The 13,341-nt window shown below is 43.3% G+C and overlaps 1 protein-coding gene across 1 annotated transcript in view; it reads right to left on the bottom strand.

The window, feature by feature from the left end:
- itsn1 (intersectin 1 (SH3 domain protein)) overlaps window positions 1–13,341 on the bottom strand; it is a 54,062-nt gene that overhangs the window by 13,751 nt on the left and 26,970 nt on the right. The window contains exons 22-31 of the mRNA XM_040139580.1: window positions 13,031–13,275; window positions 12,024–12,198; window positions 11,729–11,815; window positions 11,398–11,546; window positions 10,617–10,696; window positions 10,343–10,515; window positions 10,171–10,216; window positions 9,734–9,855; window positions 9,279–9,402; window positions 8,343–8,537 (exon numbers count right to left, since the gene is read on the bottom strand). Coding sequence (XP_039995514.1) covers window positions 8,343–8,537; window positions 9,279–9,402; window positions 9,734–9,855; window positions 10,171–10,216; window positions 10,343–10,515; window positions 10,617–10,696; window positions 11,398–11,546; window positions 11,729–11,815; window positions 12,024–12,198; window positions 13,031–13,275 — 1,396 coding nt within the window. The remainder of the gene's footprint in view (window positions 1–8,342; window positions 8,538–9,278; window positions 9,403–9,733; window positions 9,856–10,170; window positions 10,217–10,342; window positions 10,516–10,616; window positions 10,697–11,397; window positions 11,547–11,728; window positions 11,816–12,023; window positions 12,199–13,030; window positions 13,276–13,341) is intronic.

Genomic DNA, 13,341 nt, shown 5'->3' with positions numbered 1-13,341 from the left:
ATGGATGGATGGGTGGATGGGTGGTTGGATGGATGGATGGATGGTTGGTTGGATGGATGGATGGGTGGTTGGATGGATGGATGGGTGCATGGATGGATGGATGGATGGGTGGATGGATGGATGGTTGGATGGATGGATGGATGGATGGATGGGTGGTTGGATGGATGGGTGGTTGGATGGATGGTTGGATGGATGGATGGGTGGTTGGATGGACGGATGGTTGGATGGATGGATGGATGGATGGATGGATGGGTGGTTGGATGGATGGATGGTTGGATGGATGGACGGGTGGTTGGATGATGGATGGATGGATGGATGGATGGATGGTTGGATGATGGATGGTTGGATGGATGGACGGATGGATGGTTGGATGGACGGTTGGATGGATGGATGGTTGGACGGATGGTTGGATGGATGGATGGATGGATGGATGGTTGGATGGATGGATGGTTGGATGGATGGATGATGGATGGATGGATGGTTGGACAGATGGATGGTTGGACGGATGGATGGACGGAGGGATGGACGCATTAACTGACCGATTTCACAAAGGTCAGAGGTCTGGGGCGACAGTACTGGGGATATTTCAGCTCTTCTTTGTTTAAAATCACATACAAAAACACTGTAACTAGTTAAGATGTTTCTAAAATTCATTTACGACTTTTTTAAAGCCTTTGAAGGCCTTTTTTTTTTTTTTTTTTTTTTTAAAAGAGGAAACTGAAACCATAGCTCTTCTGGAACTGCAGATACCCTGAATTTGTTATACGCTCAGAGCTGCTGTGGAGCCCGTTAATTTCTGACCAACAACATTAATTTGAAGGTGTGACGAGGGTCCGCCGCCGGTCTGTAATCAGTAGTTTGCAAAACTTTTATTTTGCTGTGTTTCGAGGGCGATTTGGTTGTGCTGACTTTAAGCCGTCGGCTTCTTGGCCACTAGGGGGCAGAAGAGCCGCACGACAAGCTGAGGAACACACAGTGCGCTTTGTGTCGTTACTGCCTCATACAACGACCCGGTGAAACAGCCTTTTCACCTGAAAACGGCTGCGGCGTTGGCGATAACTTTCTCTGGGGGGTAACAAGCACAAGCACACACAGTGCGCTGTGTGTGTCGTTACCCTCCTCATGACCCGGTGAAATAGCCTTTTCACCTGCCTGAATGGGCGTTGGCGATAACGATAACTGGGGGTGGGGTTCAATCAGCACAACGTTCACATCGGATGAAGTCATTTGATTCAGGCTTAATATTAAGTATTGATTACTGCAGCTTTAGGTAATATGACTCACTATTAATGAACTTCACATGTGATGAAGGGAAAATGTTTTTTTAGAGCATTTTATAAAACATGTTTCTTTAGAAAACTGTTATAACAAAAGTCACATCAGGGTAAAACTTCACATGTGATGAAGGGAAAATGTTTTTTTAGGGCATTTATTAAACATGTTTCTTTAGAAAACTGTTATAACAAAAGTCACATCAGGGTAAAATGAAACCTTTTATTTATAAATGCCAGTTTAACAGGAAGCGTCCTTAGGTTTAAGGTGGATGCTTATTACTCATGGATACAGCATTACTCATGTTGGTGGGACATCAATCTGTTGACACGGTCACATTGTTTGGGGCTCGCCTTCGTTTCGGGGACAAACAAATCCCCGTAACGTAAATCATTCAGTTTTAACGTGAAGACTGGGTGTAAGGTTAAGGTTAAGGTTAAGGTAAGTCTCCAGGAAATGCATGTAAGTCAACGTAATGTCCTCTGCGGTAATGGAGACGGGATTGGTGTGTGTGTGTGTGTGTGTGTGTGCGAGAGTAACGAGGCGGGTCGACTGCAGTCTGTCTCAGAGCGTTTAATCATCAGGACCAGTCAGATTCACCGCTTCATCAAAATCTCCACCAATAAAACCTCAGGACATTTTTACTACTAATGCTACACTAACATACTGTACATTTCATTCATTCATTCATTCATTGATTCATTCACTCAGCCATCCTTTTTATTCCTTTGTGTATCCGTCTGACCATCCACGTCCATAAAATTGCTCACACTCATGCTCTATTCTCCTACTCACTCGCTCACACACGCTGGTTCATCCGTGCGCGCACTGACGCCACGTGCAGTCTGGTTACATTTGGCTTGGCTGTTAATCCATTCGTCCAATCATCAGAGTTGCTATTTATAACCATACGAAGCATCAACCATTACCATTCATCAGATTAAGCATAGACCATTTAGAGCTTTTATTTTTTCCCCAAACACACCAGACTAGACCAGAGCCATGCGTCAGAGCAGAGTTGATCAAAGTGTGTGTGTGTTTGTTTAGTTAAAAATGGTTAAAAAAACAAAAACAAAACAAACAAAAGAAAACATAAATGTTAAAATGTTCTAAACGCAAAGTACAGTACTGTGTGTGCTTCTTCCACCTGAACCCTTACGATCACCCAGATGATTTAAACTTAATGCGGGTGGGGACAAAAATGGCCGCGGGTGGGCGCGTCAGCACGTGGTAACACGATCAGCATGGCTCTGGTTTAGGTGGCTCTTTGATCGGATCTAAAATACTCGCTCTGACTGTGAGGAGTCTCGACCATCGGTTACCAAACTGACGAAAACTTACTCTCTGACCCTGAAAACCAGGATCTGGTATTTAAAAAAAACAAACGAAACAAAAACAAACAAAAAAAACCCAGCCCCCAAAACTCCAGCTTCAGTTTGTTAAAAAAAACAGATGGTCTTTGACTTATCAACCAATCAGAGCGCTTCACCACCAATACTGACACACTGAGAAGCCAACGGGATCCCAAGCAAGTTACTTCTAATAATCAGAATAATCAGAATAATAATAATAATAATAATAATAATAATAATAACTCTATTGCTTGTTGTATAAAAAGTTGCGTAGTTCAATAATAGTTTCATTCACTGTGTTTCTGAGGGTAAACATTAAAATCACAATACTGTCATCTGGATAAACAAAAACAAAACAGAACAATAAAAATCTGATATGGCAACCACTATAATATTAGTCTGTTGCTATGGGAACATAGAGGGGTGGCTCTGTTGTTGCGGGAAAAGGGCAAAGATACACTGGGGGTGTACGTCACCACGGTAAGTGGTCATATACAGTATGTGCTGTGTACTTTTGAAAGTGAGGCTGTGTTGTCTATTTCTGACCGCGTGTGTCAGTACGTCTGTCTACGTCCTTCAACACAGACGATATGATAAAATATCAGGTTTACATAGCGACCTGGTACGGCTCTGAAAAGATGTGCTTCTTCGGTTTGGCCCCTTATTTAGACTGAACGCTCAGTGTGAGGCACCGGGAAACGGACTTGTGAAACGAAAGTAACGGAGCGGGTTTTCGGAAAACGGCTACGGTCGGAGAGGTCTTTCGTCCCCTCCTAACACAAGAAAGTTGTATATCTAGATATGAGCCCTCAGCCCGGGGTATTTTCAGCGCCGTGCCTCGGTGTAGATGTTTAACATTTCACCGGTCGCCGTTTCTCCCTTGAAATTTCGTAGGGGTGGAATGATTCTGACGTGTTGTGATACAGTGGGTCTGCAGCGCGGAGGAAAGCCGACGTTAAATCTGCTTTTTTGCGCATGAAGTATGGTGACAACGACCTAAAACACTTTCAAATGGTGCATCACGGTGTGCAAAATTCCAGGAGCTAGAGCTCAGAGGACTTAAAAGTATAACCGGTTTGTGAAACTGAGCCAAGACTAAAAACAACCGTGCTATTCATAAGGAACAGTTTGATATTTAGGCAAATATGCTTATTTGGTCTTCACCGCTCGCATGTCTGTATGTTGAGTGTGAAGCCGGAGCCGGGAACTGGTTGGCTTTGCTCACCCGGCTCATTCCAGCGCTCAGAGAAGAATACACCAACCCACACCTGTGCAGCTCACTAACTCGTTCTGTTTAATCTGTGCACAGACAGGAAAGTAAATAAAAAAGACACTGCTGGAGAAATGTGCCGGCCTAAAAGCTGCTTCAGGAATGTTTCTGAGCCGTGGAGAAAGCCAGGCCAAGCGTTTCCGACCAGTCACCGCCATTTATCATGCAGACACGAGAGCGGTGTCAGTCTTCTCATCTGACCCTCAGGAAGAAGGAATGTACATTTCCCAAAGCTACTCCTTTTTTTTTTTTTTTTAAATGACAAAATCATTCCACCCCTACGCATTTAGTACCAAATCTGTCTGTGTCATGTCAGTGTGTAGCCCTCAACAGTGTGACAGCGTCTCATCATAGCAACAGACAAAACAATAAACATGTAAACAAAAAACAACCAAAAAAACCCAACAACAACAACAAAAGAACATAAAACGGATCATTTAAAGTTAATACATATTCAGAATGTTAAACTTCAACGGATAAAACCATTTTCACTGTGTCTGAGAGTGAGAGAAGTGTGTGTGTGTGCAAGGTCGTGTGCATACTCCAAACTCTGTACCATCTTGTGTTTTGTGTGTGCGAGTCATTTGGTTAGCTCGTATGCTACGCTGTTACAGCGTGGCTTTCCATTTTAGCCCCTGAGCTGCGGGCTGAGTCCCATTCCAGCTGCTCACTCCCTTCAATGACTCCTTGCCTCCTTTCCTAGCACAGAAAGACAGGAGGAGAAACTAACAGACTAACTGGAAAACCATAGAGGGAAGCAGCATTGTGGGCTGAAACGTAGCCTTTAACTGCTGTGGGACGCGTCTCAATACTGCCTCATTTCCTCTCCTCTCTTTTCCTTCATCTCCTTTTGGGGGGGGGGGGCAGGAAGGAAGAGGGAACAGTCTTTGGCATTGAGGAGAGAAGAGGTGAGGAGAGGTGAAGAGAGGAGAGTAAAAGACTTTAACATTGAGACTTGTCCACCAGCAGATAGTGGGTCGTTCTGTGAAGCTGTGGGAGGGGAGGGGTTAGTGGGGGGGGGGGGGGGGGGCTGACAGGTGAATGAAGCTGTTGAACCAATGGGGTACCAAGCGAGGTAAAAAAAAATAATAATAATAAAAAGGGGGGGATGAGCTGAGCTACTGATTCTAATGACAGATTCTCCCATAAAGCCACAAAATGACCCACTATCCACTTTACCACGTTAAGACGGGGCTGTGTGCACATATATGTTAGTGTGTGTGTGTGTGTGTGTGTGTGTGGTACTGTGTGTGAGTTAGTGCGTTGTGTGTATACAGTCATTGTGATCCAGTCAAAACATGTTCATCAGTCCAATCTGGGAGAAAGGAGCTCAATAGTCCTGTTTCCTCTTTTGCTCTCCTTTATTCTCCTTTAATCTCTCCTTTTTCTTCCTTCCCCTCCTCATCTAAACACCTTCCAACTGAAAGAGAAGGGGAGCAAGAGAAGAGGGAGAAAAGGAGAGGAGGAGGAGGAGGAGGAGGAGGAGAGTAAAGTTCGAGAGGAGTCCTGACTATTGATCTCCCTCCTGTTGAACAGTGCTGTTTGGAGCCAGAGCCTTAGATAAACGGAGTTTGGCCAAGTCCAGTCAGAGCCATGCATAGACAGAGTTCTCGCCACCACTGGGCTTTTTAACGTTACAGTCTGTCTGTCTGTCTCTCTCTGTCTCTCTCTGTCTCTCTCTCTCTCTCTCTCTCTCTCTCTGGCTTCTATTGGTGGAGAGTCGCCATTTCCGGGTCATGTGACCTCTTGGTGCTGTCCCATTGGTTGAGTGGCCTAGTGGGCGTGGCCTAGTGGGTCTCTTTGAGGGCTTTGAGGAGAGGGGGGTTCTGGGTAATGATATGATCCTAGAGAGAGGACGACAACAACAACATCAACAAAAACAACTAAACAAAACAACAACAACAAGAACAACAACCGCAACAACAACAACAACAACAACAACCAATCGGGTGCTAGGTGGGTGGAGCGTGCAGCAAGACAGAGAGTGTGGAGGTGTGGTCTAGCCTAGCATAGAAATAGAGGATCTAGAGCGGGCAGCACATCGGCAGGCGGCGACAGGGCTCGCGTGTGTAGCGACGGTTTGTGCTTAACGGCCGTGGCGACGAAAGGTCGTGGCAGGCGGCCTGTAGACGCAACGACTGCTTAGACGCAGTGAGGCTAAGTCAGCAAGCAGCTGCTGATTGAAACCTGGCAAATGCAGTTTGCTTTCCCTGCTCGTCCTATTAAAAACTGAGCTGCCAACAGAAAAAAAAAAAAAAAAAGTGCTGACAAATGAACACATTTTTTTTTGTTTTGTTCACCAGATGAAGACAATGTTGTTTAAAAAGAGGTTACAGTGAACAGACATTGCTGAACACACACGTCATTCTTACATAAAAACAGTAAGACTGTAACTCTGTTGTTGCCTGTGCATTTGCTGTTAGACTGCAGCTCTTTGCCATGACACAACAATGGGCTGACCTATGTTTAAAGTGTCCTGCTTGTAAATTGTGCAGAACTACTAGGTTTAATCTTCTGAGCTCTGTTTAACATTTCTGAGCGAATATTTTATTAGTTTTTTGTTTTTTTTTTCTCCAAAGTACCACTCAATTTAATCATTTTATCCACCTAACAATTAGTCAATTAATTGAATAGTCGGAAAGTTAATCTCTAAAAATTCTGATTATTGATTAAGTCAATTTTCAAGCGCATATTAATTTGCTGCTTTTCTTTGTTTCGTATCATAGTAACTTAAAAGGCTTCAGATTTTAGACGGCTGGTCAGACGCGACATGAATCTGAAGACATCACCTTGGGCTCTGGGAAATTGCAGGTGTTTTTTTTCCCCGATCTGCCACACATTTACAGTCTAAGTGACTGATCGAAAAAAATAATCAAATCAAATAACAGACTTAGCCAAAGTGAAAGTATTTTTTAACTGTAGCTCCAATTTATTCACTTCTGATTTAAATACCCAAATTACAGTACTTGGTTTGTGCTGCAAAAACAGCCTGGTCAACTGTTTGAAGTTGTGGATGTCTGAAGTTTTCATTCAGGAAAAACATTCATTTTTGTATTTTGTAAGCTTTTAATCATTAACTTATTAAGCATTCATGCGGTGATTAATGGTCAGGTCAATGACCGTTAATCGCCGCATTACAATCTTAATTTTAGTGTGTTTTTGCAGGAACACACTGTGGCTCAGTCGTGCTAGAAATACCCACAAGTGTTTTAGTCATTAACATGACCATTAATCATGGGCCTGTAATGGGTCCCATGAGCCGTGACTCATTAAAGAAACCGCTTAAAATGTGCATCACTGCGTCAAATACAAACGTCTCCGTGAATGTGTTACTGTTTGTGACATTTAACATCTTGATACGTTTTTTTTTTTCCATCGGTCACCCGGCCTGAAATGTTTTGCAGCTAGGCCGAAATGAATATCACACTATTTTTAAGACCATTTTTCCTCATACCATTGATCACAATATGGAAAATCATGCTGAATATATCAAACTTGATTTTCAACTCAACGACCTGTGCTCTACTGTTTCGCTTTACATCAAACTCTCCATGCACGTAGAGGAACTTCATAAACTCGCTCAGTTTGTTTTTAATTACAATTTGCTTTAATTGATTTATTTTGTGGAACAATTAGATGATATGACCATATTATCAAGACGTGATTCCACTAAAAGTAAGTAAATGATACTGGTACTGTTAATGGTACTGAATTATTACCCAGCCCTGCAGCACTGTGTTCATCATGAGCTCAAGCGTCCTTGTATGTCTGCATTAGAATCTTATTTTTAGTGTGTTTTTATCATTTTTTTATTGTTGTGCAGGAACACACAGTGGCTCAGTAGTGCTAGAAATACCCACAAGTCTTTTGGTCAGCTTGAACTATTCTGCACAGTAATATCAGCTACTGCCGGTGTCTCAGTGCTCAGCTCTAGACACTCTAAGTCTATGGTGGATCATGCTGAGGGAGCACATGCAGGAAGAGGGGAAACACTTCTACACTAATGCACGCATACACACACACACACACACACACACACACACACACACACACACACACACACACGGGCATGCACATACATACAAACACACACAAACACCACCCAGAGGTGGTGCATGACCGGGAGGTTATCAAAGAGGCCCAAAGGAGTGTCAAAGTGAAAGGTCAAAGGTCAAACCAACTTGGGGGGTCAAACACTGAGAGAGGGACAGCATCTCCACACCTGGCTCTGGGGTGTGTGTGTGTGTGTGTGTGTGTGTGTGTGTGTGTGTGTGTGACAGAGGGAGAGAGAGTGTGTCTTTCAGTGTGCAAGTGAGTGTTACATTGAGAATACGTTCATTTTTTCATTTTAGTATATTGTGTATGTGTTCTGTGATTCGCTTGAGATTGTGTGTGCGCGTGAGCGTGTTTGTGTGTGTGCGTGCGTGTGTGCGTTTGTGTGCACTCACACTGCGTGCTCGGGTCAGTGTCCGTGGTAAGTTTGACATAGTTGCTGGGAAACAGACCCTCCCTCCCGTTGAGCTCTCCCTTCCACCAATCACAGTCGTCCTTGTTGAGCACTGTGATCACCTGACCCTTCTGGAAGGCCAACTCGTCGTCGTTCTGGGCGACGTAGTCGTACATGCCGATCACCTGACACAGAGCTTCAGGACCAGGGGCAGACATGATGGGAAAGATTTAAGGTCACGTGTGACGGCGACGACCTCTTTTATTATCACTTACAAAAACAACCAACGTCAATGATTTCATTTTTTTTTTTTTTTCTTCTCCTAGTGTCCAGGTGCCTTTTGATTTGTTTTCATGCTCTCCTCGTGTCTCGAGACATTTATGTCGGATTTACAGAACACACACATTTACGCACCCATAAAGCATTTACTAGTGTTGATTAGAATTTTTCAAATCAAAATTTATTGCCAATGCACAAGTCATGAGCTCATATTTTATGAATGGTCCGTGGACCTGCACATAGACTGAAACTTTCATTAAAATGTAAAAAAATAAATAAACAAATAAAAATGTCGGCCTAACTGAAACATTAATTTCAGATAAAACAACAAGGGAAAACGAGAGTACATGATGTTTTAGTCAATTTATTCAACTGCATATTTTGTACGGAACCAAATGAGTGTGAGGGAACTGTGTGCAATTCCAGTTGTATGTAAACGTAAACCTCCCCTGAAAAAATTACATATTGTGTTGATTTTTGAAGTGAAGCAAACAGACATCAAAGAGAGCTTTTTTCCCCCAAATGTTAATGCACAGAAAAAAAATCAAACAGTAAATTCAAAAACTTCAAAAATCAGCATAATATGTAGTTTGACCAGGGCTACCCAAACTAATGCACAAATCTTTATTCTTGATCCATTGTGTGTGTGTGTGTGTACCTGTGCTGGCAGGAGCCAGTTTAGGAGGCGTGGGCTCTGTGGGCGTTGTCTTGCTGGTGCTGGGGCTGAGAAGCTTCACGTAGTTGGCTGGAAACCAACCTATCTGGCGCTTTTTCCCCCGGGCCTGAACCAGACAGAACACAGAGTGTTAGTAGTCATGAATAACAACAAGCGTCCGTACGTCCTTGCATTATGCGATAACCTTGACAGCCTCGTAATTCATTTACAGTAGATTCCTAGAAGTAAATACAAAAATATATATATAGAATACATGCTGCTAGTAATGCCTTTGAACTCAAATGAACCGATGTTTAGTATTATTAACCTGGATAACGAGTCATCAGTGACTTGACAATTTCATGAGGTTTTCTTTTACTCTCCCTTATCATTTCTGTTCATGCACAGCCAACATAATCGTAATTTCTTTGCATATTTTGGAGTTTGTTCTTCTGTACCTGGAGCTCACCCTCCCACCAGCCCCCTGGGTTCTTTTTCCTGATGAGGATGAGTTGACCAGGAGCTAACGTCAGCTGCTCTGCTCCTGTGGCACTGTAGGGGGCGATCACCTGAGCGATCTCTGAAGGAGTGAAGGACAGAAGACGTGGTTAGTTCTGCTCCTGTAACACCTAAAACCTGGTAAAGTTTAAGTTGAAAAACAAATCAGCAACAAAGTCAACAAGTTAATTTTCCCAATCGCTTTAATTTTGAAATTCCAAAGGCGTAAATGTGCGAATTAAATGTAGTTTTCAGGTCTGAACTGGAACAACCACTGACTTTACCAAGACATTGATATTTGAAAATCAAGTTGATGTCGTCATCAAAAAGGGCAGGAAGTAAAGATAAGGCTACAGCAGGTGTAATGAAACAACATAATAGAGTAAGAGAAGCTCACCTGGTTTCTTTCCCAGGCTGCCCGTCTTCCCTGCTGGTCCCAGTGACTAAGAACAGAAACAGAGATTAGAATAACAATCATTTCAAATCCTTCTTCTCTTCCTGTGAACACTTGAACAAACACACCTGACATCCTACTCCAACCTTATTTGTTCTAAATGAGCTCTACTAACCTCCGATGCTGAGTCTCGAGGTTTGACGTAATTGGACGGGAAGACTCCAGTCTTGCCCCCGACCATGCCTGTCCACCAATCCCCTTCTTTCCTGGTCACCATGACGATATCGCCTTGCTGGAAACTCAGGTCGCCTTGTTCGCTGCTCTCGTAGGTGTACATGGCCACGTACTCTGTATAGATGCACGAAGACAAGTGGACAGAGTCAGTTACAATTACCCACCCGACCTTTCAAAAAATTATACGTGCACGTTTGCATGTTCGCATGTGTTACCTTCTCCGGACTCAGAAGGTTTAGTCGGGGAGGGGGAGGGTCGTTTTCCATTGGGAGGGCTGTCTGATACTCCAGATTCACTAGAAGAAAAAGAAGAAAAACATTTTTTAAACTTAATAAGCTTAGCCTTTTTTTTTTGGGGGGGGGGGGGGGCAGTTTTTCAATATAAAATGCGCTACTTTTTCAATTTTAAAAGTCAAACTTGGTACGGAGACCCCAATATGCCATAAAACCATGAAATCTGCTACCACAAGACTAATCCCGGAGTTGACTAATCTTTTCAGGCAACGTCTGTAAAAGGTGATTTTGTCAAACCACCGACTAAGCCATTTATGAGGACTTTAATTTTTCCTGCTGGTGCTCTTCAGACAGGCCACTACAATCTCAATCGGTTGGTTTCGGCTCAGTCAAAACTGGTATTCAGTTTTTAAATGGCCTTGGAGGTCGTGTCTGTGGGTATGTAGCTACACTCCTGCTAATAAGGGATGAAGTGATGTGAGACGTAGCAAGAAATGAGACCTAGAAGCCTGAGAAAGGAGAGTGTGAAATAAAACAGTCAGTTCTAAATCCAAGCCAACCGGTATGGTCCAGTTAAAGCAGCAGTATGGTCCTGGGAAGTTTTTCAAAATGCTAGAAATAACTTGGCGAGGGGAATTCAGATCCCCTGACTGCTCTGTAATTTGAGAGAGGAGACGGTGTGAAATGAAAGTGGAAAGATCCCAAATCTGAAATACTGAAGATCAAAATACCCAATTTGACTTGATGCAACATTAGAACCTACCTAGTGTTTTTGCTGCGAGCTGCGGCACCTGCGGGGGCCACCATGGTGGCGGAGATAAGCTTGACGTAACTTTTGGGGAACCAGCCTCTCTGTCCAGTCTGCAGTTCACCTAACCACCACATGTCCTGCTGCTCCAACACTGTTATTATCTACATTAACAATAACAATAATGCTATTACTTCTATTCGGTTAAACAAATTATGCCACCCAGAAAATTTGGTTAGCACAAAAAGATTAAAATAAAAAAAAATATTTAACAGAACTGAACAAAAACACAAAAATGCCCGATTAAAACAGAAGAAAGATGGGAGATGGAAGAATTCTCGTCTACCTCGTTTTTGTTGAAGTTGAGGTGGTTGTCCTTCTTTGCTCTCCAGGGATATAAGGCCTGAGCCTGAAGACCCTCGACCTTCTCCCCCTGACAAACAGAATAACGCCCAAATCTACCACTCAGTTCAGAAGTGCATGTAGAAACAGAGTAGCAGCTAATCATTATTACCACGAACAAGCTGGGTCAACTGAGAAGGGGATCTTATTTTCTACCTAAACCCAGACGGTTGGAGCCCAGTTTGGGAAACATTTATACTATTTAGGTCCGGGACTAAAAACAAAAAGAGAGCTGTTACCTGTCCCAGCACAGGTGAAGGAGAGGAGCCGGTCGTCATGGTAGCAGGTGTGAAGGCGGAGCGCTGCCGTAGCTGCGCCGAGGGAACACTGAGTGATGGATTCTGACTGGTTGAGGAGGTCGGCCATGCGTCCCATCCCTCGCTGTCTGATTGGCTGGCTGTATTTGAGGGCCAACTGGATATATATGCCCACATGATACTTGTATATTAGGAGAACTGCAGGTTGAAAACTAAGTGTGTTTAATGTGTCTGGGAGTCAGTAAAAGACAAATAAATCCCTTTATTTACATTTCCTAAACATGTCCGTCTAAATATTATATTTACTTAATATGTAGTTTATAAATAGTATGTAGTGCCAGTTTCACATATTTTGTCCTTTAACAATAACTGGTAACATTTTACTGTAAGTCCCCCTATTCAGTATTCATAAGCATTGAATAAATTGTTTATAACACACTATAATTTAGCTGTAAGCAGATATAAGTGTTTATTCATGTATTTGTTAACAACTATAACTCCTCCTTCGGACACATAAAACATAAAATGTAAAACATAGTAATAATAATATAAACTATGGCTTCATAGGAGAATGTCTTTATAGCGGCTCATAAGTACATAGTACATATAGTTTGTTATAAACCATTTATTACACGTTTATATACTACTTATGAATGCTGAATAGGGCAACATAAAGTGTTAAGGAATAACTCAACACTCCCTGAAAAGGTTGCTTTTGCTGAAACTCAGCGGTTTAACTTCTCTCCTTGCTGCGGCAAGGTCCTGGCATACTCCGGGACACCATGACATCCCTGATGGGTGTGGTTACAGGTGAAACAAAGCACGTCTCTGATTACACCCAGGTCAGAGGTGGGATACGCTCGAAGCTTTTCAACCAGAGAGGGCAGTGAAACGCTGCTTTTCAGCCTGGTGTTATTTTACCCTTTAAATGTACCACTGAAGCCAAACGAAACCCTGGCTCTGATAATATTGACATCAGCAGGACTCACGTGGTGCTGAAGTCGGCCCAGTTACTGTTGGCAGAGGATGTGGAGGAGGAGGTGTGTCCAGGCGCTGGAGGAGGCGTGGAAATCGGCTGCTGGGCAGAAGTGGGCGTGGCTGAGGCTGTGGCACGCAGGCTGATCGGTGCTTCGCTGTCAGGTATCCGCTCCGCATAATTGGCTGGGAACCAACCAGTCCTCCCCCTCAGCTCTCCCCCCAGCCAGCCAGGTTCACCTGTTTGGGACTCATCCACCTGTCAGAGAAGAGGGGCTGGAATAAGATAAAGTTGGAGCATACGAGCAGACACAGGCACACTAAT

The sequence above is a fragment of the Xiphias gladius genome, chromosome 11 (assembly GCF_016859285.1).
Source record: "Xiphias gladius isolate SHS-SW01 ecotype Sanya breed wild chromosome 11, ASM1685928v1, whole genome shotgun sequence".
Taxonomy (NCBI): Eukaryota; Metazoa; Chordata; class Actinopteri; order Istiophoriformes; family Xiphiidae; genus Xiphias; species Xiphias gladius.
Note: the sequence above shows the minus strand (reverse complement) of the source record. Positions and strands in the feature narration are given on the sequence as shown.